General features: G+C 59.6%; 2 protein-coding genes across 3 annotated transcripts; one reads left to right on the top strand and one right to left on the bottom strand.

Moving 5' to 3' along the window:
* Nucleotides 1-3,525: 3,525 nt before the first annotated feature.
* On the bottom strand, nucleotides 3,526-12,267 carry LOC310707373 (D-beta-hydroxybutyrate dehydrogenase, mitochondrial-like). Of its 2 annotated transcripts, none has more exons than XM_083504512.1 (7): nucleotides 11,985-12,267; nucleotides 10,646-10,774; nucleotides 7,868-7,940; nucleotides 7,065-7,175; nucleotides 6,057-6,198; nucleotides 5,536-5,688; nucleotides 3,526-5,157 (listed from the first exon to the last, which is right to left on the bottom strand). In XM_083504512.1, exons 2-7 carry the CDS (start codon nucleotides 10,738-10,740, stop codon nucleotides 4,688-4,690), a joined length of 1,044 nt encoding a protein of 347 aa, XP_083360638.1. In that variant the 5' UTR covers nucleotides 10,741-10,774; nucleotides 11,985-12,267; the 3' UTR covers nucleotides 3,526-4,687. The 2 variants fall into 2 exon arrangements, with proteins under 2 accessions (XP_083360638.1, XP_083360639.1); XM_083504513.1 differs by having other exon boundaries at nucleotides 11,005-12,260.
* A 707-nt stretch (nucleotides 12,268-12,974) lies between these two features.
* Nucleotides 12,975-27,277, top strand: LOC310707372 (D-beta-hydroxybutyrate dehydrogenase, mitochondrial-like). The gene is made up of 5 exons (XM_083504511.1): nucleotides 12,975-13,247; nucleotides 18,342-18,452; nucleotides 20,640-20,784; nucleotides 23,396-23,548; nucleotides 24,118-27,277. The coding sequence occupies exons 1-5, from the start codon at nucleotides 13,077-13,079 to the stop codon at nucleotides 24,585-24,587; spliced, it is 1,050 nt and encodes a 349-aa protein (XP_083360637.1). The 5' UTR covers nucleotides 12,975-13,076; the 3' UTR covers nucleotides 24,588-27,277.
* The last annotated feature ends 309 nt before the right edge of the window (nucleotides 27,278-27,586 follow it).

The following is a 27,586-nucleotide window of genomic DNA, read 5'->3' as shown; positions in this document are numbered from 1 at the left end:
TATCTTGTGCACAGACGGACCCTGCCCCCCCCTGCCCCACACCACCACCCACGAAGAGTTTCCAGGAGGAGCGCCAGCAGGGGCAGGGTCTGCCCCAGCCCCACGCCCCTGGGTCTTCATCATGCCCCCTGGAGCACAAAGGCAGTTCACCCCAGATGGGCCACTTGCTCAGATCTGGGCATGAACACAACACAGAGGCCGCGTGTGCATGAGGGAGGGCGCATGGGGGGGGGGAGTGCAGGACTCAATTGGGTGTCAGTGCAGGAGGCAGAGCAGCAGTGGAGGTGGCACAGACGGGCACTGGTGGGCAGCTCCGTCTTCTCCTGGCCGCAGGTGGTGGGCAGCCCTTGGGATGTGAGGAGAGCCCTGTAGCTGGATCAGGCCAGGGTGTGTGGGGGGGGAGCCCTCTAGTTTCTCCCTCCCCACCCAGCAGAGAGAAACTTGTCTCCCCAGGAGCTGGTGGGGCTGCTTTCTGCAGCATCCTGAATGCCTTTTGCTGCTGAGGCCACAAGAACCGTATCTGGAGGAGGGTGGAGGCCTGGAGAAGGCCTCTCTCTTCTCCTCCTCCTCCCCCCCTTTCCGTTTGCCCAGGCCAGACTCCTGGCTCTGCTGGGCTCCTCTCAGCCATGAATCCCGAAGGAGGAGGAGGACGATGACAATCAGGGTCTTGTCCTCTCCTGCTGCCCTGTGACAGGCACAGCCTGTAGCTAAGCAGAGTCCAGAATGAGCGAGGGCTGCAGCTCAATGGCAGAGTATAGAATCGTAGAGTTGGAAGGGACCCCAAGGGTCATCTAGTCCAACCCCGTCATTCCGGAATCTCAGCTAAAGCATCCATGACAGGTGGCAGCACCACCTCTGCTTAAAAACTTCCAAGGAAGGCATCTGCCTCGCCTGCTCAAGGCCCCAATCCTGTTTGCTGCCAGTCAGTGCAGAGGCCGGCCCTGGCCGGCACTTTGAGACCTGAGACCTGCACTTCACTCAAAGGGTCGTTTGGGGATCCCTCTGCGCTTTTGTCTGCCGTTCTGTTCGCTGACCAGATCCAGGTGCTCTTGGAGCAGACTGGTTCTTTAGATCCATATATGATGACCTCTGTTGAGAGAGACGGGCAATGTTAGTCTTCCTCTCGCAGGTTTCGATATCACCCCAGACTCCTCCCGGAGAGGCTGGCTGAGTTGGGGGCACGTGGTGGGGCTCTGCAGTGGTTCCAGTCCTCCTTGGATGGTTGTCTTCAGGAGCCCCAAGGAGCCTTCCCTGGGGGGTCCCTCAGGCTCCATTCCACCCACCATGAAGCCACTGAGCGGAGTCATCCGGAGATGTGCAGTGTGTTGGCAGCAATATGCTGGTGATGCCCAGCTCTTTTTTTCCTTTATATCCACAGGCCAAGCAGTAGATGTGCCAGAACGCTGTCTTTCCTCAGTAATAGACTGGATGAGAGCCCACCAACGGAGGCTCAATCCAGAGACAAGGCTCAGGACCTCAATGCCTTCAGAGCCGCCTCTCCCCATGCAAACCACCCTGGACTCTGCCCTGGTCACCTGACCCTTCTCCCACCTTTCTCTATGGAGGGTGACAACACCAGAACGGACATTTTCTGTGGCGACTCCCCAGTTGTGGAGTCACCCCAGGAGAGGCGCTCACCTGGCACCGTCCTTATATGGTCTTTATGTGCCAGGCAAAAACATTTATCTTTACCCAAGCCTCTGGCCATTAAATTATGGCCTTTTAAAAGTGAAGAGACTATTATGATTTTTTTCTAGATTCAGGTAGGTGGCCGTGTTGGTCTGATGCAGTAGAAATATATAAAAGAAATTGTCTAGTAGCACCTTAGAGACCAACTAAGTTTGTTCTTGGTATGAGCTTTCATGCATACTTCTTCAGATACACAATTTTTTCCCTGATTGTTTTTTTTTCTTCATTCTTATTATTATGCTATATAAATTATGTTTTCGTGTTGTACACTGCTCTGGGATTTTTGGATAAAGTGCAGTATATAAACTGAATACATAATAAATAAATAATAAACACTATAGGTGCCCAGTGGTTGCTGCCGCTCTCCCAAGCAAGGCTGAGATTCCCGCAAGGCTGGTCTTGGGGAGCAAAGGGGGCTCCTCTGAGGCTGCCATCTGGACTGAGGCACAGGGCAAGGCTTCTCTGCCGGCCGGTCCTGGCTGCTGAAATAGTTCTGGCCTCCTGGTGATGGGAGGCTGCTCTGGCAAAGTTGCCTGGTTTTGCGTTTAGCTTTTCTCACTGATTTGGACAGGAATTGCGGGTTGTTGGGTGGCACAAGGCAGCTGTTTCCTGCGCATCCCTTTTCCCCACCAGGAAATTTTCCAAGAGCATTTTCCTGGCAAGCCCTCCAGTGAAGGCAGACAAGGCCTGCCCTTCGTGAAACAGGTGCTGCCCTTCCATGCCATCCTGCCATGAGGCTGGGGGCTGTGCAGCTGGGGGGGGGCAGCGACAAGGATGAACTGGGGAGGCTTCTGCCTTCCACCTCGGGCTCTAGGGCTGCTAGCACCTCCTTGCCTTGCCCCCCCCCTGGGCCATTTCCCCCCTAAAAAGCTGCCCTTGGCCTGCGATGAAGGGGCAGTTTCTCTCATGGGCTCCTCTTGCACTCTTGGCCCAGCTCTGGCAGGCAGCCCCTGACCCAGCCAGGAGGATGGAGGCCTTTGGCACCTGGCACAGCAGGCAAATGCCACAGAACGAAGACCCTCGAGGGTCACTATGCCCAGGGGGATGCTGGGGAAATGGGGGGGAGGGGCAGGCCAGCCCTGCGCTTAGCTTCCCAGCGCCTGGGTCAGCCCTGCCAGGCCTCACAAGAAAACACTTTTTTGAAAGGGGGTCCCCATCTCTGCTTCATACATGGGGGGGGCTTCCACCCAGGAAGGAGGAGCCCCCTCCTGTGGCCTAAAGGACCCCCCCCAAGCACTGACCCTACTCTCCCCCCACCCCCAATCCGCCAGACAGGCTCCCCACAATGCCCGGTGGCAGCTCTGGCGAGGCATGGCCAAGAGACCCCCCCCATGGCCCCCGTTGCAGAAGAGACTGGCTGCCTAACATGGGGGGGCTCAGCCCCAGCCAGATGCTTCAACAGGCAGTACAGAGGGTGGTGATATAATAGCACAATGCAAAGTCACAGAAAAATATATCACCACGGACAAGTGCTTCGCAATAAGGAGGACAGACAAGCAGACAAATATAGACGTCGTCCTTTTCTTGACAATCCCCACTTCTCTTTCCCAAGGGAAGCACAGAGACAGGCTCTTCATCCTTCTATTTCTTAGCCTTCCTTCAAGGGAAATATTAATACAGGCACAGATTTGCCCTGTTTTCTAAGCGATTGCTTCTTTACTACTTCATTCTGCAGCTCGATGATTAAGTTCGTCTGTGGGAAGAAACGCCGAGTTTGCCAGAACAAAGTTGATGTTACTTCTATCAAAGACACGAGGGATTGTAAAGAAGACGACGTCTATATTTGCAGGCAAATATAGAGAAGCAGAGAGAGGAAGGAAGGAGTCTGGCAGCGTCTTCCTTGTCACTGTTGTTTAATGTTAATCAAGGCAGAGGATATTTGATCACAGACTCCCCCTCCCCCGTTACAGAAGTGCAGGCCCCCCCTGCCCCCCACTTTCATAAACACTTTTCATCAGCTTCCAGTGACAGTTTTGTTCGCCTCTGAAGCATCACAAAAATATCTCCACGTGGCTTTTTTGTACAAAAGTGTGTTCCTAAAACTGCAGTGGAGCAGAGACTCTGCCGTCCTGGCTCGCAAGGCTTGTTCCCTTTCCCAGAGGCCCCCCCCCCCCCGTCCTCGCTCAGTGGCTGGGGGGGGGCATGGCTAGCCTGCCGCTCCTTGGTGTGCGCTACCGACAGCGAGAGCCACTTATTGCTGCAGTGCCCTGTGAGCGCAGCTGGCCCTGGGGAGCAAAGGGGGCAGGCATTCCCCCCCCCCTGCCAGCATGCCGGAAAGAGTTTGAACTTCTAAAAAGTCCTCTAAAAAATTCCCTGTCCAGCCCAAGGGACCCTCCTTGCCCTTTAGGAGCATCTGGCTGCCCAAACTGAGGGGTGGGGGCTCCCCCAGAAGCTCCCCCCACCCTGCCTCTGCAGCCCCTCTTCAAAGTGCCCGGCTCAGGAGAACATCACTCGCTTGCTCGCAGGAGTGCATGGGAATGAGCCTGCCTAGTGTGGGGGGGGAGTGTTTGTGTTTCTGGTCCACAGAGTCGCCCCCCGGAAGGAGTGTGCAAAAGGCCGGCAAGGCCGGAGGAGGCCCAATGGCTCCTTTGGAGCCCCAGCTCCAGCCCAGAGTGGGGGGGCTCTAGGGCTTCTGGGCGCTGGGCGGAAGGAGCCAGGGGCACAGGGTCCACCCCCCCCGCCTGCCACTCAAGGGGGGCTCCCAAGGGAGGGCAGCTGTCGATGCAGCAGGGACTCTGACCAAAGCAGCTGAGATGGGAGGGGGGAAATGGGTCTATTGGAAATAAATAGCACTGGTTGGAGACACACCATGCAAGGAATAAGGGAGCCTCAAACGCTTAAATTAACAACAGCTTAGCCCTAAAAATACAGTACTTGGACCTCAACTAGACAAGCGACTACGGAGAAATTTGTACAGGGTAACCCTTAGCATTAGTTTCCCTTCCTGGAGGTGGACACGGTGGCGGTGGGGGGCGCAGGGGTCCCCCCTCCCCCCCGCTCAGTAGATGTAGAGGCGGTCCGAGATGGCGGCCGGCATGTGGGTCATGACCTGCATGCGCAGCCACCAGTAGTAGTCCATGGGGTGGTAGCGGGTGTAGGGGGTGGAGGAGGTCAGGGCGTGGGCGATGCTGTCAATGACGGGCGACGTGTCGGAGGAGCCGCTGTTGCAGTACGACTCCATCTTGGCGATCTGCTCGTCAAAGTACTTGCGCCCGTAGTCACGGCGCACGATCTCGGGCAGCTCGTCCCACATCTTGTCGGCGATGGCCTGGATGCGCTCGGGGCTGTAGAGGCTGGTGCCCGCGATGAAGTTGCCCGGCTCCACGATGCACACCTTGACGTCGTGTGGGCGCATCTCGTAGCGCAGGCAGTCGGAGAAGGCCTCCACCCCAAACTTGGTGATGCAGTAGGGGGAGCGCGCCGGGTTGGCCATGCGGCCCATCATGCTGCTGATGTTCACCACGCGGCCTGGCGGGGGAAGCGCACGTGAGGGGGGCAGGGGATGAGGGGAGGGGGACCCTGAAGGGGCTGAAGAGCAAGGGGCAGGGGCCGCCTCGGGGGCCCCCCAACAAGCCCCTCCTCTGGCCACAGGCCCCTTCTGCAGGTGCTTGTGGGGTGGAAGCCCCTGACTCACGGGGGCTGCTGGGCAAAGCTCCCTGACCCAGCCCTCCTTCTCTCCCAAAGACCCACCAACCCCAAAGGCCTCCCCCCCAGGATGCTGCAGGGTTCCTGACACACCCTGCCCAGCAGCCAGCATGCCCAGTGGTTAGGGGTGGTGGAGGCAGAGCCTGCAGCAGGTCCGGACCCCTGAGCTACAGCTATGGGGAGCCCCACCGTCTCACTCACCTTTGGCCCTGCGGATGAGAGGCAAGAAGGCCTTGGTGGTGCGGATCGTTCCCCACAGGTTCACCTCCGCCACCTCCTTGTAGGTGTCCATGCTGGTGAACTCCACCTCCCCAAAGGTCGAGATCCCAGCATTGTTGACCAGGCCCCACAGCCCTGAAGGGAGAAGACCCACGGAGACGTCAGTCATCGCATAACCCCGTCTGTAATTGCATTTGTGTGCCCCGAGGGGGAGCAATGAACGGGGCTTCAGGCCACAAGCACAGCCAAGCGGGGCTTCCTCACGACTGCCTCACAAGCCACGCTGCACCCGGCGAGCCCTCAGGCCAGGAGGGGGCTGGAAGGGCTCCAAGGGTGTTTTCCTGCCTCTGGCGTCTTTGCCAGGCCCAGCCAATGCCTCAGACCTGCACAGCCCCACAAGGTCCCCCCAGAGAAGGAGGCTGGGGAGATGGGGGGGCCACGTGCGGAGCCAAGGGCTGCCGGACCCCCTTCCTCGGCTGATCTCATGCCAGACCCCCACCTACCCTTTTCTGGCATCTTCAGAGTGGAGGTCATGTAGTCCACGGCCCGGCTAACGTCTTCACTGTCGCAGACATTGAGCTGGACGGTCCTCATCCGGTCACTCTTCATGGCGTCCAGATCCTTGGAGCCGCCCCTTCCCTGCTCCTGAGGAAGAGCGGGGGGGGGGGCATTTGTTTGCTTACTGTTTTCTTTTGACATCCTTTCAGCATGCAACAATGTCACACAGCTAAATATTGAAATATCCCACCCTGAACCCAGAAGCTGGTGTTTAGGCAAAGGGCCAAGTGACACGAGGGAATCTTCTCCCTGGCAGTTTGCATGGAGCAAAGGAGACAAAACAGTTTGTGTTAACCAAAAAGGTTTGTACAGTGAGGGGAGTTCTCTCTCTTCGTTTTTAGCCATGTGCACAAGGAAACGGCGCCATTCCTTCGCAAAGGAGACTTTGTGCCAATTTTATGGTTTTATTTCACCCAAAGTGATGTTTGCCAGACTTTCACCAATTTGGCAGAGGAGGCATTTTGTCTTGCCACCAGGGGGCAGGCAAGAGCTGCAGCCGGCTGCCTTGGGCCTCCCAGCCGGGGGGAAGGGCTGCCAGAACCAGCAGGTGGGGGCCAGGCACTCATGAAAAGACTTTGCCCCCCCCAACTATTTTGGGCCCTTGAAAATGGTAAGGATGACTGGGATTCTCCTGCAAGGGAAGAGCATCTCTGGCTGCAATTTGAGAGTGTGGCCAGCAGGGGGAGCCCCACATCCCTCCCGGGCCAGGCAGGGGGCTTTGGAGAGGGGGCCCCAGGGGGGACCAGCTGCCCTTTAACTAACCTTCCCCCAGGCCGCCTGCTTCCCCACACTTGCTCCTGCCTACATCCACAGGCTCCCTCTGGTTGGGTTTTGGAGAGACAAGGACCCTCCAGGGCCCCCTGGGAGAGAGCAGCTGGAGGGGGGGTCTGCCCAGGAGGGGCTTGGCGGCTTGGGCTTCCCCTCCCTCTTCCCCCCCCAGCTCCCCCCCTTACCTTGAGCAGGCAGCCGGCATAGATGATGAATCCTCGCTCGTGCAGGTGTTTGGCCAGGGCGAAGCCAAAGCCAGAATCGCAGCCAGTGATGAGGACGGGCCTCTCGCCAATCTGGAGCACAAAAAGGGGACGTTGGAGACCCCCCAGGGAGGAGCAGGCCCACCTCTCATGAAAAGGGGGTCCCACAACCTCGGGGGGGGGGGTGGCACCCAGAACCCTCCAGGTCAGGACTCCAGCTGGCAAACCTTTGGGGTCTTCAGACACTCCCAGAAATGCCAGCAGCCCCATCAAGGAAACAGCGCTGGGGGGAATTTCCCCAGATGAACCAGGAAGCCCAGGCTGGCTCCACGGAAGAGTGTTCTGATGGTGAGAGCCGTTTGACAGGGGAACCGATTTCCACAAGAGGAGAGCGGTGGACTCTCCTTCCCTGGAGGTCTGTCCTGGATGCCTTAGCTGAAATTCCTGCATTGCGGGGGGGTGGGGGTGGGACTAGATGACCCTGGGGTCCCTTCCAACTCTGCAATTCTACGATCTCAGGATGGACAGCTCAGGTTCCTCCAGGAAACAGCCCAGAAAGATCAGTGTTGCTGCTGGCCACAAGGGGGCACCCCGGGAGGAAGCCCCTCACCTCACAAGAGCCCCGCCAGAAAAGGCCGCTGAGCTGCCTCCCAGACCCCACCCCAGCCAGGAAGCTGGAGGAAGACCCCCTAGAAGCCAAGGGCGGCCCAGTATCCCCATCTCTGTGCCCCTCCCTGCATGGGCCTCATCCCCCCCTTGTGGCAGTGAATTCCACAGGCTCTCACCTCATCCACTTCCGTTGCGTAGGAACGCCGGCCCTGCAGGCGGGACACCGAGGAACAGATCTCAGGCAGGGGCCTGCGAGGGAGAAGGCAGCAGGCCAGCGGCTGGGTCAGCGGAAGCTCCCATCCGGGAAAACTGATCCCCAACATCATGTCCCTCCCTCTCTCTTTCTCCAGGGGCTCCAGCACCTCCTGGCTGTGACCCCCCCCCCCGACCCCCAGGCTAGTCTCCCTGCAGAGAGCAGTCCAGCTGGGGAGCCTGGCCGCCTGCCCGGGACGCCGAGTTTTGACTGCTGCCTTGCAGGGGTGGGACTAGATGGCCCCGGGGGGTCCCTTCCAGGATTCCGCGATTCCCTAAAAAGGCCTGTCCTCTTGTGGCCCCCATAGCCCCCAGGCATTCTGGAAAGATCTGACCCTCTTGACTTAATCCTTCAACTTGCTTTTCACCCGTCCCCTCACTGAGGGCAAGTCTCCTCTTCCAGAGCCAAGGGGAGCTGCTGGGCTTGATGGGCACTTGTCCATTTCCCTGCGCCCTGATGGCAGTGCGCCCACCTCTCCCAATGGGGCCCAGCCCCTTTCCTTTTGCCCCAGAAGGGGGGGGGGGGCACTGCTTCAGACTAAGTCCCAGGCTGCCGCCCAGGAAACTGAGAATTTCTAGCTCTTTCTTGGGGGGGGGGGGACACAAGAGCCCAGTCCGTGAGAAGTCACCCAGCGCCCCTCCTCGCCTGGGTTTGCTGCTCCCAGGAGGCGTCATGGCAAGAGGCGGTTATTTTCATCAGATGACACCACCCCTCCCCTCCCCTCCCCTCCCCTCCCTCCCCCCCCCCCGGCTGGCCAGGGTCAAGGACTTTTGGCTGCGGGTCCCACTCCCCAAGGGGCTCAGCAGAAGCTCTCTTGTTCTCTCCTGACCACTCTCAGGAGCTGCCAACCCAAGCAGGGCCACAGCGCTGGCTCCGGCTGCCCGAGGGATCCAGCGTGGCGCTGTGCTGAGAGTGTCAGGCTAGGACCTGGGAGGGACCAGCGTTCAAAGCCCCACCAGGCTCATTGAGCCAGTCGCTGCGCCTCTCTGCCTAACCTACCTTGCAGGGTTGTTGGGGGGGATTAAACAAGGAGGGGGAGAACTATCCGTGCCCCCTTGAGCTCCTGGGGGAAAGGGTGGGATAGAAACAAACAAACAAACAAACAAACAAGCCCCCAGTTTCAAGTCAGCTGGGAAAGGCTCCCCCCTGCCAGACCGAGGGAAGAGAGAGCTGGGCAGGCGGAAGAAGGGACCTCCTGCCCCCTCCATTTCTCTCCCCACCTGCAATCCCCATCTCTCTTCCTCTTCCTCCCTGACTCCAACTGCTGCTCCTGCCAAGTCCAGGCCGGGCCTGCCAGGCCCCTCGCCCCTTCTGGCTGCTGTTCAGGAGAGGCAGGATCCGCCCTCGCAGCTATTCCCAGCAGGGTAATCTCATTACGATTACGGCCCCTTCAGGCCTGCCTCTCTGTGTGTTAATTCAGAGAGGCTGGGCAGCTGCAGAGGCCCTTGTGCCCTCTGGGCAAGGAAGCCCCCCCCCCAGCATCTCCAGGCCCCAGAGAGCGCTTGTCCTAAGGGGCAGACCCAAATGCAGGACCCCCCCCATCTCTCTGGGCTGGAAGCTCCCCCGCCGAGGGACTGTGGCCGAGGGTCACCCTTTGCCCCCACGTCATCTTGCTGATCCTTCCCAAAGGTCAGCCCAGCGGCTGGAGGGAGGGGAGGGGGCCAGGCGGCAGCCTTGGGGGGGCTACGTGTCAGGGGGACTTTGGAAAGAGGACAGCCCTTCTGGACTCTTCTGAAACTTGTTTGCTCAACTTGGGGCAGTCCAAGGAGGCCACGCAGAGGCTCCCAGAGGAGCCAATTCTGCTCTGCCAGAAAGGGGGTGCTGAGCGCTGCCAGAGGTGCCAAATAAAGAGGATAAATCCTGGCACCTCCTTCCCCAAGTCTGCAGAAAATGGGGCTTGCTAGTCAGGGAAGAGGCCATTCTTGGGGAGGTCTCTCAACTGGCTGGTCCTGCCTTCTGGCTGGAAAGAGCCCCCCCAAAATCCCTGTGCCTTTGAGTCCCTTAAAAATGGACCCTGCACTGACCCACTTCCCCTCAGCGGGGGTCTCTCTCCCCCCCCCACCCCTTGCCAACTCTGCCAGGTCCTTTTGCCACACCAAGCAGCAGTGGCTTGCCTACCCTCAGAACCACCTGAGCCCACCTGGCCTTCCAGGGGGGCCAGCTAGTCCAGCAGCCCCTGGCCAGCCAGGTGCCCCTGGGAAGCTCCAAGGAAGGAGGAGGGAAGAGGAGGAGGCTCCTAGCAGCACCTTGGCCCCTGAATGGGGCAGTCAGGAGCGTCTTGCTCCATGGGAAATGGACCCCCACCTTAGGATCCAGAGTCCTGGCTAAGCTAGGGAGCCCTGCCAGGCGGGCAGGTGAGGCAGCTTCGGAGCTCTGCCCTGGCGTCACGCCCTGATCAGGACGTCTCCAGCAGCCTTCCAAGGGATGGGGCCACAGAGGGCTCAGCGACAGCAGCAGGGGATGCCAGGGGGCACCCCTAACGGCAGCTTTCCGTTTCCCAATTGCTAAACCCTCAGGGTGGCAAAGCTGCAATGCCTGGAGGAAATTTGGGGATTGGAGGGGGAAGGAAGCGGTCCCCTAATCAGGCGGCTCTGCTGAAGGGCCCCTCGTGGCCAGAGACAGAGAGGAAGCCCCTCTCCCTGCTACTGAAGGGGCAATCCCCCAGGGACTCCCCTGCAGACCCCCCCCCCAGGCCACTTACCGAAGGCTGGCGGAGACATCCTTCAGGTGGGAGGTCTTGGTGGCCAGCTGGGCGAGGGGCCGGGAGATGCGGGTGGCCGCGAGGATGGTTGCCATGGGTGTCTTCACAGCCGGAGTCTTCCTCTGGGCTCTGCAAGAGAGGGCAGGAGACCTCACCTTTGTTTGCGCCAAACCTTTATGGCCCCACTGGCCTCTTGGCCATAAAACAGGGTCCAAAAGGAGGGAGCCTCCCCCCCCCCCGCCCCACACATCAAGATAACAGCAGGCTCCTCACGCAACGTCCAGCCCTTCTGCCTAGAAACACAGAAGGCACTCTGTGTGGGCAACATGCTTTTGGGTGGCATCGCAAACCCAGGGCACCTGGTTGGCCACTGCGAGAACAGGGAGCTGGACTCAGCTGGCACTTGGTCTCATCCAGATATGGGGCTCTTCTCAGGTCCAGGACCCCATTTCTCTTTGTGGAAGACAATGTGGTGGTTGGGGCAAGCAACTGCCTCTGGGGGGGTCCCTCTTGCAGCTGCAGCCCCTCCTACGGGCACCATCCCTGTTCAGGATCTCTGTCGCCCATCTGGTGGCCCTGTCTCTGTGCAGGAGCCCCCTGCCTGCTGTACTAGCCCCCCAAAAGCAACGCCCCCCCACCCCCAGGCATGTCCCAAGAAGGGGTGATGGGGCCTGGGAGGCAGCAGGCCAAAGAGGGGCTGCTCCTCCTCCTGGGAAATGCTGCTCTTGGGGCTGTATAACTGGAGATTGTTTTATGGCAGGACTCATAAAGCCAAGCAGGAGGAAGCGATGGAGCCTGGCTCTCAGGGAAGGGAGGGTGGCCAAAGGGCCTCCCCAAAGGAGGAGAGGGCTAGCAATGGCCACTGGCCAGGATGGAGTCAGAGGCAGCCGTGCTTCTGAGTGCCAGCGGAGGGGAGAGTGGCTCTTGCGCTCGGATCCTCCTGGAGTTTCCCTTGGAGGCACAGCTCAGCCACCAGGAGATGATGATGCTACACAAGACGGGTCCTTGGACCACAGAACTCAGTTGGGACTTGGGCAACCATCCCTCTTGGGGCGAAGAGGAGTGCAAAATGTGAGGGCACAGCTTTCCGTGGCAGCCTTGGGAAGGGCAGCCCCCAGCTGCTTCCCCCTGGGTGACCTTCCCCATGTCCTGCCTCAACTAACCCCCACCTTTGCCACAGGTCTGCCAAGACCCCTGAAGAGGGGGGAGGGAAGGGGGAAGGAAGAGAAGTGGAGGTGTGCCCCCCCCCACAGCCGCTTGGGTGCCAGGGGGGCAATGGATGCCTCCTGACCGCACCTGTCCCTGAGCAAGGCCACCTGCCCTGCCCTCTGCCCTTTACCTGCGTGGGGCTCCATGCTCACGGAGAGGGGAGGGCACGGGGGCTGCCTGCCCCAGACTGGGAGGGCAGGAGCCCTTTAGGAGAGGAGCAGCAGCAGGAGCAGGAAGGACAGGAGCAGGAACGTCATTCCCGTAGGTCAGTTACAAGAGTGCCTGGCTGGGGGAGGCCCTGCAGGTGGCAGCGTGTGGGGAGGGGGCAGAAAGGAGAGCGGGTGCTGGCAGGGAGAAGAAGGGCACAGCCAGGCCAGGCCCCACAGGACTCTCCTCCACTCACCAGAACGCGAGGGACAAAGCACCTTGGTATGCAAATGCCCTTATGTGGCATCACAAGAACACCGGGCCAGGCGGGAGGGGCCCCTCCGAGGAGGCTGCCCGGGCACCGCTGAGAGCAGCCAGCCTCACCCTGGAGAAGCTGCCGCCTCTTGCCATCTCTTGTGGCGGTGAATCCCGCAGGCCCTTTGCAGCATGCGGCTCTTCCTGGCGCAGAACTGCAGCCTGATCCTGGCTGGCTGGCAGGCAGACGGAAGATGCGGCGCAGCTGCCCGGAGCCCCGCAAGGTCTTCTTCCCCAGGGTCAAGGGCGGGGGGGGGGGGCACGGGAAGCTCAACTCCCTCCTCCCAAGCACAAGAGAGCAGGAGGGGTGGCCTGGATGAGCCTTGGGGTTCCCTCCCGCCCCGGAAGCCTCCTCTTCTGCTCCCCGCGGGGGGGAATGGGCCTGCTCTCCCCCAAGCAGAGGGGCGGCGGGGGGCCCTCGGGAGGGAGGCTGGCTCGCCGGAAGGCCGGCCGGGACGCGGCGGGCGCTGAGAGGCTGAGCCGGGAGGCTCGTCGGGGGAGGGAGGCCGGCGCCGCCCCCGCCCCGCCCGCCCGCCCGGCGCAAAGGAAGGCAGGCGGGCAGGCAAGCGGGTGGCGGGCCGGGCCGACGGGCATCGGCGGGGGGGGGGGGGCTCCCTCTCTGGCCCTCGCCTTCCCGGCCGGGGCGCCTCACCTGCGCGCTCTCCCGCTCTCTCTCCGGCGCGTCCTTCCCGCGACTGGCCCGCCCTCCCGCGCTCCCGCCCGGCCAGGAAGTGAGGTCACGCGCGCGCCTCAGGAGGAGATGCCGCCGCCGCCCCCGGGGCTCCCCGCCCGCCTCGCGCTCGGGCCGGCAGCGCTGCTGCTTCTCCTGCTGCTCTGGCTGCGGGGCGTCGGGGTGGTGGCGGGGGCGCTGGGCGTGGCGCTGCTGCCTCTGCTGGGCCGCCGGCTGCCTCGTCGGGGCGGCGCCCTCGCCGTGAGTAGCGCCGAAGGGGAGCGGGAGCCGCGGCGCCCCTTGCGGGAGGAGGGGCCTCTCTCCGGGGCCCCGAAGGAGCCTGGCCGGCCCAAAGGGGCTCCGAGCCTCCGGCCTGCTGCCCTTTGCACCCTCCGCGGCCCGGGCCCGGCCTGGGCGAGGAGCAGCGCGGCTGCAGCCAGGGCAGAGGCACCCCCCCCCCGCCACAGGCTCCTCGGGCCCCGTGGCTCATGCAGAGAGCTGCTGCCCTCCTCCTTCTCCTCCTCCTCCCGCAGCTGGGCCTTCCTTCCTTGCCTTCCTCGCCCTGGGCAGGATCCCCCCTCCCCTCCCCTCCCTCCTCCCTTTCTCGTTGGCTCTGGAGTTTGTGGTCACGTCTGCGCTCTTCCCCAGAACACGTGTCTCCGTCCCAGCAGCCTGGAAGGGGGGGGTCTGGGGGGGCCAGAGCAGGGCGGCCTGGGAGGCAGCGGGGGGGGGGACTAGGTGCCTCAGGCCTCTCTCACACACACACAACCCTGCGAGGTAGGACAGGCCCCCCTCAGCCGCCCAGCTCCCTCCAGTGTTGTGCCTCAGAAGAGGCTGCCGGATCAGGCCCCAGGGAGCCCATCTAGTCCAGCCTCCTGTTCCCCCAGTGGCCAACCAGCTGCCCTTTGTGGGAAGCCCCAGAGCAGGAGCTGAGCCCAAGAGCAACGCTCTGCTCCTGCGCTTTCCCCGAACTGGGATTCAGGAGCCGGGCTGGGAAGGGGAGAGTCTAGCCAACATGGCTGGTAGCCAGTCAGTAGCCCTCTCTTCCTCCTCCTCCTCCAGGCCATGGATTTCTCCTCTTTTAAAGCCATCCAAGTCAGTGGCTGTCACTGTCTCCGGTGGGAGGGAGTTCCACAGTTTAACTGTGCTCTGCATGAAGAAGGACTTCCTTTTCTGTGCCCTGAACCCTTTGACATTCATTGGAGATCCGTGAGGGAGAGAGAAACCTTTCTCTACCCCCTTTCTCCATGGCAGGTGTAACTTTACAAACTTCCATCAACATCACCTCTTACCTTTTCTCTAAGCTAAAAAGTCCCAAATGCTGCAATCCACACAGCCAATTACTTAAAGCTGCCTTTCATCATGTCAGATTCCAGGGCAATTTACAGCTTAAAACACATCCAATTGCAAGAAACTTTACAGCAGACTAAAGCTTGCAAACTGAAACAATGAAAGGCGTTCCGTTGCGCGCCTGGCGGGGCGTTGTTGGGGTTTTGTAATATTCCCTGTTTCTTGTTTGCTGCCTTGAGAGTCATTGCTTGAAAGGCAAGGTGCAAATCTTCAAAGTAACAACAATTGTGGAGCCACCTCCAAGGAAGCTCCGCTGCCTTGTAGGCTAGGAAGAAAGCCGCCCCCCCCCTCCCCTGCATCCTCTTTGCGGGGGTCAGCAAGGCGTGCCCCAGAGAGGGTGGGCCAGCATCTCTGCATCCCCCAAGCTGAACAGGAGCCCAGCTCTGGAGCCCCTTCCTCTCTGGCTGCACTGACTTGAAGGGAAAATCAAGGAAGCGGATTTTTAATTCTGTTGTGTGATTGATACCATAAAGCACATTTGTCAAACCAATTAAAAACCTTTCAATCCCATTTCCTTTCTTGCCTTGTAATTGCTTAACCAATGAAAACAAATATTGCCAATCTTGGGCTCAGGTGTGTGTGGGGGGGAGGTTGCTTCCTCCTCTCAATTCAAATCCGTTGATTATGGCAACATAACTGCACATTTTTTCTTTATTTTATTAATAAATGAAAAAAATTCAGTGTGTTTCTTAATACCAAATTTTCTATCCCGTTTACTCTGCAATCAATCACAGGAGGCTGTTCTAGAGGAGTCTGCTGGCAGTTGGAGCAAATGATGGTTCACAATGGGGTCATGGTCATTGTGGTTAAATTCTGAAAAACCACATTTTGTGATTGTACTTAATTAGCTGCCTGGAGCAAGCTGGGAAGGCAGGAGGAAGGGGGACACAGAAGACCCTGGCTAACATCTCCGTGTGCGAGGAGCCTTGCAGTGCTGCGAGACCCAGCCCCAAAACTGGACTCTGGGCTGCATGAAAAGCAGTGCCTGGGCATAAGTGCCACGTCCCTTTGGGCAGCCCTGACCAGTCTCCCAGTTCACAATGAATGAAAGGAGACGGGTGGGTGGGGGGTGTCGAGATTTGCAGGAGTGCTCAGCAGGCCGCTCTGCCTGCCAGTGGGAGAAAGGCCAGCTCAGCAATGCCAGGAATGGAATCTGAGACCACCTTCTTGCAAAGCAGATACTCTCCGACTGAGTCACAGCCCCCCCCCCAACAAATGGTCTTGCTTACTGTCATTGCAAGAGAGAGACAAAGTCACTCATTGCAGCCCCCCCCCCGGCCTCCTTTTTGGCTTCTGTGCAAAAGTCACATTGGCAACATGAAGATTTGGGGTTCCTGCGCAGCACAAAGGACTCTATTTAGCTGCAAGTAAACATGGCTCCATGGCTACAGCGAGTTCATTGCTATTAGGAAAGAGCCAGGTTACAAAACGTGAAACTTGATTTAAACCAATAACTTTGCAGGATTTTGTTTCCCCCCCTTGGAGACTTAAGCTGCACTGATCTAATCCCCCCCCCCCTTTGTGGACTAGGCAACCCTTCTCAGCCCAAGCGGCCAGGAGGGAAACCGAGTCAAAGGGTCCACAAGGCTTCCTGGGAGCAAACAAGACAGGAGAGTGAGAAGAGCAGGGGAGAGATGAAGGGAGGTCAGGTCAAGGTGGGAGCCAGGCTAGAGCCAGCCAATGCCGGGATCCCCACCGCAGAGGGGCTCCTGTTCGCCCTTGACAGAGGGCAAACCCCTCCTGTGCCTGAGAGGGGAATGTGGGGCTCAGAGTCTGACCCAGAGGCAGGCAAAGGTCACCTCTGAAAATAGTCCCACCAGGAGGGGAAGCCCAAGCCAGGGTTAGGGCCTCCTTTGCTGTGGCTGCGTTTTGGATCCAGGCTGCTGGAGTTTCTTTTCCTTCCGGCTGATCTGGCCTTGGGCACCTTTGCCTCACCTCTAGAGAACAGCATTTACCGTATTTTTCGCTCTATAAGATGCACCAGACCACAAGACGCACCTAGTTTTTGGAGGAGGAAAACAAGAAAAAAATATTCTGAATCTCAGAAGCCAGAACAGCAAGAGGGATCGCTGCGCAGTGAAAGCAGCAATCCCTCTTGCTGTTCTGGCTTCTGGGATATCTGTGCAGCCTGCATTCGCTCCATAAGACGCACACACATTTCCCCTTACTTTTTGGGAGGGAAAAAGTGAGTCTTATAATGCAAAAAATACGGTACTTAGCCATTTGCACCAGGACACCAGGGGCTTCTGGGGGTGGGAGGGTTGCAGAATAGTTCAACAGCTATTTTTTTAGTAAACTGGGGGGCGGGGCGGGAATATACATTTCCAACATGGGTTGCCATATGCCCAGGTTTCCCCAAACATTTCTACCGATTCTCAAATATTCCATTTGGACATTATTTTGGGGGGATTCCGGACGTATGGCAGCCCTAGGAGTTGAGCAATTTGTGCTTAAAATGTGGTTCCAAACAATCCCAGGTCCCAGCGCTCTGCCTTAACGAGTCTGGAGGTTTCCCCGTTTATTGCGCTCCCAAAGGCAGCAGCTGTTGAATCACCTTCAGGTGTGGCTCCGTCCGTTGGTCACCCCCCCCCCCCCGTTAAGCTGGCCTGTCGACCTTTGTGGATGTGGGGAGGGAGGGAGGGCTGGCAAGGGAGGAGTGGAGGCTGACAAGGACTGTAAACACCACAGGCCGCCTTGTTCCTTTGTGGGCTTCAAAATAGCTCTTGTCCTGGCTGCCTTTGGCCTGCTTCCAGAGCCGAGTTCTCCTTGGTCTGGGTGGGCAGGCCGTGTCCCGAGAGGACTTTCCAGGCCGGTCACTCTTTCCCTCGCCCAGGGTGACGCAGGGGAGATGCCACCGCACATGCCAGGCCAGCAGCCCAGTCACCCGCCCTTGGCAAGCCGGCTCTCCCTCGCTTCGCACTTCCCGTTCGCTTGTCCTTGAGAGCGGTCGGGTCAGGTGATGCCTGCCTGCCGGTTGCTCAGCAGCTTCCCAGCCCTGAAAAACCTGCTCTGGATCTGGCTTGGCAGCTGAGGCCTGATCCTTATCTGCCGCCACAACTTGTTGCGGCTGAAGCCGCCTCCAGACAGCTCATTGCACAAGGTGCCCAGGAAAGAGGGGCAGGAGAACGGGCAGGAAGGAGGACCACTGGCCTGACCCTCCTGGTGCAGGAAGGGGAAGGGGCCGTGCCCACTGGGTGTCTCTGCAGCAAGCACGGCCCCCTGCCTCTGCGCCTGGTGCCCACAAGGGAGCAGCTCTCAACCCTTGCTGTGCCACCAGACATCCTTCTTTGCCACCATGCAGGAGGCTTCTGAGTGAACCGTTGCTTCCTAGGAGTCGGGACGAGGTGCAGCACCTCTGAGCTGGCCAGGAGAGAGCGACAAGTGTGGCAAGCCGCAAAATGGGGTGGGTTCAGAGGGAGGGTGACCCCCTTTGTGACTTCAGGGGGTGCAGATCAGGAGAGGCAAACTCTGCTCTCGGGGGGGGGGGGGCTTGGCTGGCCGTGCTTCCTCCCAGCCCCTCTGGGCTTGCTCTTGCCTGCCTCTTCCCATCCTTAGCTGGAAGAGGAAGGCAGGAATGTTCCTGATTCTTTAAAGCCATCAATCTGCCTTTGTTGAGAGAGGTGTGGGAGCAGGAGAGCTGGATTGGGACCCTCCAGTTGGGAGCGTGGTTGGGTGAAGCCGTCTCTCAGGGTGGGTCATTGGGGGAGAGCGGCTGACATTTGACACCCCCCCGCCCTGCTTGGCCCTCCTGCCGCCTTCCCCAAACCGGCTAAGCAAGGCGGAGGGCTTGGCGATGAAGAGACGAGGCTCAGGCAGCTCCTCCCTGGTGCCTTCGCATCTCCTTCCCAAAGCTGGGCACGTCCTAACTAGGGAAGCAGGAGGGCGGGAGCCAAGCAAAGGGCCTTGAGGGCCGCACGTGGACCCCTCTGGCCTAGAGCGTAGAGATGATCTCTCCCTGGCTCTCGGCAGGCTCTGAGGGGGCCCCTTCCTGTCTCTCCCCTGCAGGCCGACGGGAAGGCCGTGCTCATCACCGGCTGCGACAAAGGCTTCGGCCAGGCCTTGGCCAGGCGCCTCCACGCCGAGGGCTTCACCGTCTTTGCCGCCTGCCTGCTCAAGGTGAGGGGGGGCTGCTGCCGCCCACCCAGCTGGACGAGAGACGGGCTCAGAAGAGAAGCAGCTGCTGTGCCCACCTTGCAGAGCAACCTTTCCCAACCGGGTGCCCTCCAGAGGTTGTTGAACTACGACTCCCACCCTCATCCTCCCCCCTGGCCATCGGCTGCGCTGGGAGTCCCACAACCTCTGGAGAACTTCACTTGGGAAAGAGGAGTCCGGGGAGTGTAAACCGGGGACTGCTCATATTTGGTGCCCCAAGGGAGGTAGCTTCACCCAGGGGTGGCATCCCAGCTGTGGAGGATGCCATTGCTGCAAGCCACCGAGTTCTTATTGGCATAAACTCATACAACACCGTGAGTGAGTGGGGTGCCAGCCCCCCTCTCTCTCCCCCACCCCAGCAGGGCGCCTGCTTCATTGTGTTCCCTTTTTGCTGCGGCCACCAAACTTGGTTGGATTTTGTGGGGGCAGATTGACTTGGGGGTGGGCGCAGATTAGGCCCCTGGCTGTGCCCAAGGACAGAGCCCCTGAGGCCAGTGGGGGAGGCTGTGTGGGTAGCTCCTTCTGGGGAAATTTTGGAGGTCAAGGCCTGCTATTGTGCCTTCCCCACCTCCTGTCCCACAGACGAGCCTTGTCTGCTGGGTGAGGAAGCTCCCTTGGCTGGGGTGGGGGGGTGGAGTGAGAACTCTGTGCCTCAGACAACTGCCATTCTTTTTCTTCTTCCTCCTCTTCCTCCTCCTGCCAGAGAGGGCCTTTGGGTGGCCTCCTCTCCACCTTCTTCCCCACTCGCAGCCACCTTCCTGCCCAGGGACACCCAGAGGTCACGCAGCCGTCTCCTTTGTGATTCAGGCCGGCCAAGGTGACCTCCCTCCCTCCCTGCCTGGGAGACCTGGCAGAGCCAGTGAGCCCCCCCTGGGAGGCGGCCAAGCCTGGAAGTTTCCATCCCAAGTGAGGTTGTGCCTGGCCCTGTTGCCGTGGAGACAGTGACGGCTCACTTTCACTTTCCCCACACTGCAGGAGCAGCAGCTGCAGGTTCTTCATCACAGCTCCAAGCCACGTGCCCTCGGCCGCCTCGCCTGGGTCCCTTGTAAACATCCGGGGCAGCGGGGGACATCTGCACAGGCAGAGAGAGGCCCCAGGACTCTTCCTCTGGGCTCCGGATTCCCGTGGGACGGCTTCCCTTCAGCCCCTGAACCCGTTTGCAAAGCAAGGACCAGATTTTGTGTCTCCTGTTCCCAGAAGACGGTGACATTCCTGGCCACCCCCATCCCAACTGCCAGGCTTACCGCCCCAGAATCACCTCTGGGGATCCTCTGCTCTCCTTGCAAAGGGTTCCTGTCTTCCCTGTGGTTTCAAATGAAGTTGGGCAACCACTAATCCCGTAATATGCCCTTGATCCCGAAGGCTTTCCCTGAAAAGCCCATCAGCCTCTGGATTTGCACAATCGCAGGAATGGCCTTACTGGTTTCAGCTGAGTCTGCAACCCTCTTCATCTGACTGTACACCCCCTTGGGCAGCCTTTGGCTGTGGGGCAGTTTATGAATCTGGAAATCCCTCCTGATACAGCCGGCCCACATCCTCCGTCTGTTGAGAGGAGAGCCAGACAGGGCGTCTCTTCTGGGCTGCCTGGGCCTTTGGAGCAGAGGAGGGGGGAGCAGGCCGCTGAGCTGGGGGGGGGCAAAGTCCCAGTCCCCTGGCCTGTCTGGTGGAGGGGAGTGGGAACCCCCACCAAGGACCCCCACCCACCAGATGGATGGATGTCTAGGAAGCAATATAATAATAACCACACTTCCTTCTAGCTACCTGCGAGGCCACCCCTTTGCCATCTCACACAGAGCCCCTTTCCTTTGTTCTCTAAATGGCCCATCACCCAAGCGATCTCCTCCTCGGGAAGCTAGCCTGGCTTGTCTTTTAACACTTGCTGGATCCAGGGCTTGGGTATGTCTTGGCGTTCAGCCTGATTCCCCAAACTCATTACACTATCCTGGTTTTCCACTCAAAGCAGGTTTTAAAACACGGTTGCCAATACTGCCCTCTTTCCTGTAGACAAGGAAGCAGCAGCTGTGGGTCAGGGAGCTAAGTGCCAGCCCCCAGCAGCCCCCAGCCTGATCCAGGGGGCCCTGGGAGTGGATTGGAGGGGGGCCCACTCCTGGCAGACTGTTGTGGGCAAAGGATTTCTTGTCTGTTGAGCAGGACCAAGGAGGAGACGGTGCCCGGGAGCTGGAGCGCCTGGGAGCCTCGGGGCGGATGCACGTCCTGCAGATGAACGTCTGCAGCGAGGAGGAGGTGGCCAGGGCTCTCCAGCTCGTGACCGGGAGCCTGAAGGGGCCGGAGCAAGGTAAGGGCCCTCTGGCCAGGGCCACGCGGGGGCTGGGGCATCCCTGGGGCAGCTGCGTGGCCAGAGGGGCCTGCTTGGTGTCTGTGGGGCGGGGGCACAGAGGGGAGGCTCATCCTGGCTGATCCTGAGCAGGCAGTGGGGAGGGCTCAAAGGGAGGTGGCTCAGTTCCTGGAAATGAGGCAGCGGATGGAGCTGGGACCACGAGATAAGAAGAGGCTCAGAAGAGCCTGGCTGCAGGATCAGGCCAGTGACCCATCTAGTCCAGCATCTTCTTCTCAGAATGGCCAGCCAGAGGCCCCCAGGGGAAGAAGCCCACAAGCAGGAGCCCAGGGCAAGAGCAGCTCTGCCCTCCTGCGGCCCCCAAAGCCCCCTCCTCCTCCTCCATGAATTGGCACAGTCCTTTTGGAAAGCCTCGTAGGGTGATGGCCATCGCTGCCTCCTGTGGAAGGGAGTTCCGCAGTTTATCTATGTGCCGCATGAAGAAGTCTTTCCTTTCTCTGTCCTGAATCTTCCAGCGTTCAGCTTCACTGGATGCCCAGGAGTTCTGGAGTTCGGAGACAGGGAGGAAAACTGATCTCTGTCTGCTTCTCCTGCCAGGCCCAATTGTATAAACTTCCACCATGGTGCCTCTTACTCTAAACTAACCCCCCCCCCATGAGCCAGGGCTCTTCCTTGTGCTACAGAGCTGCCTTTGTCCTGGCATCTTGCAGGCACGGGGGGGGGGGGGCTGCCTGCCTGGGGGCCCGATCCAGGACAAGGTGTGGACCTCTGAGCCAACAGCTGGCAGGTGACCCCGTCTCAGGTCAGCTCAGGTCATCTGCAGGACGTGGCAGCATCAGAAGCAGCAGCCCCTCCTGGCCCAGCCTTTCTGGCTGCTGCTGAGCCCCACATTCCCTGGGGCAGGATGAGGCCGAGGAGGATTGCAGAGAGCAAAGGAGGGCAAAGGCAAGGCAGGGAGGACTGTGCAAAGGGCCAAGGGAGTCAGCAGGATGAGCAGAGCAGGGATCAGGGCCAGAAGGGAGGAGGAGGCTGGGCCAGAGCAGGGAGGGGTCTCCCTGGGTGGGAGGAATGAAGCAGGAGAGGGTGGGCACATGGGCATGGAGCCAGGCGAACAAGAGGCTTTGGGGGGGTCTCCGTACAGAGCCCCAAAGATGCCCTCAGCTGAGCCATCCTCAAAGGACCCCTTCTCTGTGCAAGAGGCAGGAAAGGAGAAGCCCCCCACCCCCACAGAGACCTCTGGCCCCCACCCCAAATGCAGAAATGGTCCCCCAAGTTTTGTGGCGGTGGTGCTCCTGATTCTCTGTACAGGATCCTTCTGACTCAGAGACTGGGAGGCCGGGAAGAGGGGGCTGTAAGGAGAGGGGAGAGAGAGAGAGCTGCCCCCATCTCTTCCAGTCCCCTTGGAGGAGAGAGGACGCCTCAGCTCACCCAGCCGTGGGGCTTGGCAGCCCCTGGGAGACTCACAGAATCAGAGCATGGGCAAGTTGGTGGACTCATCTAGTCCAACTTCTTGCAGTGCAGGACTTGCCAGAAGGGCCTTTGGTGGATCTCTCTGGGTGGAATTGGCTGGAGGAGACATTCCTGGCAGAATCTTCCAGCCTCTTTGCCAGAGCCTCTTTGGGGGCTGTGGGGGCAGCAACGGGAGAGAGGAGGGCAGCAGAACCCCCTCTGCGCTGGTGCACCTCCTGGGGCTCAGAATTCAAGGACAAAAGACACTGGGAAAGAGGGAATGGGGTGGATCCGTGGGGAGGAGGGAATGGCCTGGGATGGAGACCCCATGGCTCCCCTACGGATGTGCTCCCCCCACCAGCCCTACTCATTTCAGCGCAGAATGTGGGATGGGTTTAATGGGTGGGAGAGGAGAGGTTTATTGCAATTTATCCCTCCAGGCTCCCAGAAGCGAGGACTGAGTTTCAAAATCCCATTCTTGGCAGCAAAATTAAAAGCGTAGGAATTAGTAGGCTCCTGTTGAGCAAGTCCAGCTTCATGAAGCAAGCTGGCTCCCCTTTCTTACTCCACTTAACAACAATCAGGCAACAATTTGTAAATAAGTTAAAAATATAATTTATAATCTTGCAATGGTTCACAGCAATGGCAGCAGTAACATTTACTGTATAAGTAGCTTCAGGCCTGAACCCAAAGCTGGAGCAGGCAGAGGCGACTCTGCCTCCAAGACTGGCCAAAGGAAGAGAGGAGGGGACAGGAAGTACCGTATGGAGGGGAAATGACATCACACAGAACCCTGTCTACCAATTGTGTTTCTATGGTCTGAGTATGCGCCAGTCAGCAATACGGCTCTGTGGTGTTAACCCCTTCTCATGCTAACTAGCAGAATATGCACTTGTTACATTTGGCTGCTAATTCCACCTTTCTGTTGGATTGGGGCCACTTCCCCCCTAGAAGTAGGCTTTGAGGCCACCTGACAGGGATGGCGCCTCTTGTGTTTCCCCTCCAGGCTGATTCTGGAGGTTCCTCTGGCGTCCTCATTCAGAGGGTCCCACTTTGGGCCCTGGGAGGGGGCAGGGAGAGAGGGGGCCGGGTGTCCCCAGGGGCAGAGGACCCCATTCCTGTGGCAGAACCACCAGGACGCATCTCCTGCTTTGCCTGACAGGTCTGTGGGGCTTGGTGAACAACGCCGGAGTCGCCTCCTTTGGGGACGTGGAATTCACCAGCGTGGAGAAGTACCAGAGGGTGGCCGAGGTCAACCTGTGGGGGGCCATCCGAGTCACCAAGGCTTTTCTGCCCCTGATCCGCAGGGCCCAAGGTACGGCACTGTCCGCCTCCTGAGGGACATCCTCCTTGTCACGCCTCCCCCCGCTGCGCTCGGTCCCTGTGCCAGGGATTCCTGGTGCAGAATTGGGCCAGCAGTGGCCTGGGAGGGGAGGCCAGCCCCTGGGGGGGCCTGTCACAAGCCCTGGCAAGAGCAGCTGAGGAGCCCCTGCAGAAGGTGGGGCAGCTGGGACACGATCCTCCGGCTGCAGGATCCCTCCCTCCAGATCCTGCGGCAGATGGGTCAGCTCTGGAGCTCAGGCTCCACTGGGCAGCCTCAGCCCCCGTGGATATGCTCAGCCCATGGGGCAGTGGGACTTGGGGCCTCCACCACGGCTGACCTCCAAAGCTGGTTTGCAGTGAAACAGAAAATAATTTCGGTGAGGTGTGCTTCTGAGCACACACAGGGTTCCTTTCCCTCCTCTCTCAGTCACCATGGAGGTAGTGCTGGGAAGCTCCCCGGTGAGTCGCTGACCTTTCCCGGCAGCCTCTGCCCCCCTTTGAGAAGGCCGGCCCCAGAGAGACTCCCTCTCGCCCAGCGCCTGCCTCTCTGCTCCTCTCCAGGCCGCGTGGTCAACGTGAGCAGCATGCTGGGCCGCATGTCCAGTCCTCTGCGCTCTTCCTACTGCGTCTCCAAGGCCGGCCTGGAGGCCTTCACCAGCTGCCTCCGCCAGGAGATGTACCCCTGGGGGGTGGGGGTGGTCGCAGTGGAGCCCAGCAACTTCATTGCGGCCACCGGCATCCTGACCCGGGACGGAGTCCAGGCTGAGGCCGAGCAGATGTGGAGTGGGGCCAGCGCAGCCGTCCGCGCGGATTACGGAGAGGCCTACTTCGCGGAGCAGGTCCACCGGATGGAGGGCTTTGTGCGCAGTGGCCTGAGGGACGTCTCCCTTGTGCTGGACGACATCACCGAGGCGCTGACCGCGCGGCACCCCTACGCCCGCTACAACCCCATGGAGGCCCGCTGGTGGGTCCGGCTGCAGGCCTTCACCCACTTGCCCACGGCTCTGGCTGACTGGCTCTACGTCCGCTAGTCCCTCGCTGCCCATAGGCCTGGTGCCCAGTTTGGAAACAAACAATTCCTGCCTTGCGTGAGGTTGGACTAGATGACTCTTGGGGTCCCTTGCAACTGTACAATGCTGTGGTTCTAAGATCCTACGCCCACATCTTGGCAGCCAGCCTGAGAGTCATCCTGGCCCAGAACTAGCCACATGCCCAGCCCACGTGGCTCCTGAGGCTGGGGAGGGTGTCTCTAGGCAGCCCTGGCAAAGAAAGTAACCCCACCAGCCTTTAGGTTCTTCTGGAGCAAAGCTGCTGGGGGGGTGTCTTCCACCTCTGGCACCTTCTGAATGTGCCCACAGCAAGTGGTTGCCAGGAGACCCTGCACTGGGTGGGGGAGCCATCCAGATTCTGGGAGTGTAAATGGGCCACTGGCTACTTGCAAGGATGCCAGCTGGCACCCCTTTTTCCCCCCTCCCCCCATGCCAAGGAAGCAAATGGCTGCCTCTGCTCTGGAGGCCTCACAAAGAGCTGCTGCTGCTTCGCCCGCAGTTGCCTGGGTGGGATCTGTCTCTCACGGGGGAGGCTCTGAACTGGGGGGGCTGCTCAAGGAATTCCAGCACCCAGAGAAAGACGGGGAGGGGGTCCCCAGTGCAGACATCCCATGCCAGCTGCAGCAGAAACTCCCCCTTGCCCTCAGCTGGGGCTCCCAGGAAGGGCTGCATCAGGGTTTGGGACACGAGGACCCTCAAGCCCACCCCCCACCCCCCCAGGAGTCCTTCCTAGCCAGGCAGCTTCCACCCAGTCAGCCCTTTGACCCGTCGAGCCCCCTCAGCTTCTCCCCTGAGCAAGAGGAAAGGTCTTGGCCAGTTGGGCTGCCTGCCTGCCGGATCAGGCCCAAGGGGGCCCATCTGGTCCAGCCCCCTCTCCTCTCAGTGGGAAACCCACAAGCAGGATCCGAGCACAAGAGCAACGATCTCTCCTCCTGCACTTTCCCCGGAGGTGCGACTGGAGATTGAACGGAAGACCTTCTGCATACAAAGCAACTCTCTACCTATGGTTACCAGACGTCCCCGTTTCCCGGGGACAGTCCCCGGATTCACAAATCTGTCCCCGGAATCTCCCTGGATTTCATTTAATGTCCCCGGATTTATATTTTAAGTGTTGTAGATTTATCAGTAGGGAATGAATGTTGCGTGGTTGGTTCAACGGCACAAGACACATCACATGGGGGCTTCCAGCGAGGCAAAATGGCGGGCGTCACAGCAGCGAGCAACTCCCAAAGCCAGCCAGAGCCAACTGCGCTACCAGGCTAGCTCCAGTCTGCTGAGGCTGCCACTGCCACTGCTGAAGGGGAACCAGGGACTCCTGGCGCGTCAACTGGGGGAACCGCTGACACACACCCCCCAGGACCCAAATTGAGCCGGGAGTGAGAGCGCCCGGCCAACTGCCCAGCAGCACTCCATGGCCAGGAAAACCCTGGAGCCGATGCAGGGAGAAAGGGGAGAGGAGGAGGAAGAGAGAGAAAGAGGAAAGAGAAAAAAGAGGAGAGCCCCAACCTTGTTACGCCGCTGCTGCTGCCACTGAGGAGGAGAGGTAGGAGAGCACCGGGAAAGCAAGGACACGTGGCCAAGCCCAGGCCCGACCCGAGACTACTCCATGGTGGCTAGCACTCCAAAGGAGCAGGCCAGGACCCAGAGGAAGGCCATGCGACAAAGGGAGACCACAGAAGAGAAGATAGTACTTCTTCTTTTAAAAAAACTTTTAAAAAAATTATTTCCCCCCTCTTTTCAAAAAAAAAAAAGTGTCCCCATATTCTTTGGGGGGAAAACTGGTAACCTTACTCTCCCCCCCCCCCCGCCACTGAGGAACATGGCCTCCCCTGCAACAGTGGGTGGAGAACATGCAGATTATGGGATGGCAGGAGGCCCTCCTCCCTTCCGTATCTCCCCTTCGCCACTGCTCTAAGCCAGCCAGGGGGCTGAATGGGATTAGGCTGAAGGTCCCAAGAGCCAAAAGGTGGGGTTTGCGGGTTCCCTTCAAGATCTCTCATCATCCAAGCAAATGTGGCCAAGGTGTCTCTGGGCATGCACAGAGTGTGTTAGTCCTGGCGTGAGCAGGCAGCACGTCTGCCTCAGAAGCAGCCACAGTGACCTCCTGGCTCTTCCCTTTGCAAAGGAGCACCTGCCCAGCCATGTCCCTCACGCCAGCTGGACCCCTTGGCAGGCTGCCCCCTACGCAGGGCAAGGCCATGGCAGGCCCAGGCCGGGAGCCGCTCACCCAGTGGGCCTCTGGCCAGCTCAGGCATGCGCCAGCTGCTCTTGGGCCGTGCGTGTGATGCTGGGAACAAGCGCATGTAATTGGACTCGGCAGTCGCAGGAGGACTGGGCATAGTTTCCCACTGCAGATTCGCTCGCCAAAGACCCCTTGTGCCAACTTACAGAATTGCAGAGTTGAAGGGGACCCCAGGGGTCATCTAGTCCAACCCCCCGCAATCCAGGAATTGTAGCTCACAGAGCAGTATCCCTTTACTTTTCTGGGAGGGAAGCCACGCTTATCTGAGCACCGTGGGCATGCAAGTGATGCGAGGGGGGTATGTGTGAAACTTCATCCCCACCCCCACCCCCAGCACTGCCATTTCTCTGCACTATGAAATCATTGGAACACAATGGGCACCTGATCATCTGCACACTGAGAAAGAAATAAAGTGAACCATTTCAGCCCACCTGCGTCTCCGTCTCTCTGTGGGTCGGATCCTGCCGCCCTCTGGCAGAATCCACCCTTGTCAGAGGAAGAAAGCCTTATCCAAGAGGAAGGTGAAACGGGGGGTTTCTGGGTTTTGACGCACAAGGCTGGTTCTCCTCTGGTCAAGAGTGGATGTGCTGAGCTGCAAGGGGAGTCGTGCCCTGGGTGGAGAGGGGCTGCCATCTTTCCTGGCAAGGCTCCTGGGCTTGCAACAGAGGTGGCACAAGCAGAAGGGCAGCAGGTGCCAGTCCGGACCCCCACAGACACACCAGGAAAAGGCAGGAGAACC

Source organism: Podarcis liolepis, assembly GCF_965112155.1.
Source record: "Podarcis liolepis genome assembly, chromosome: 5".
Lineage (NCBI taxonomy): Eukaryota > Metazoa > Chordata > Lepidosauria > Squamata > Lacertidae > Podarcis > Podarcis liolepis.
This window is presented reverse-complemented; position numbering and strand designations above follow the sequence as displayed.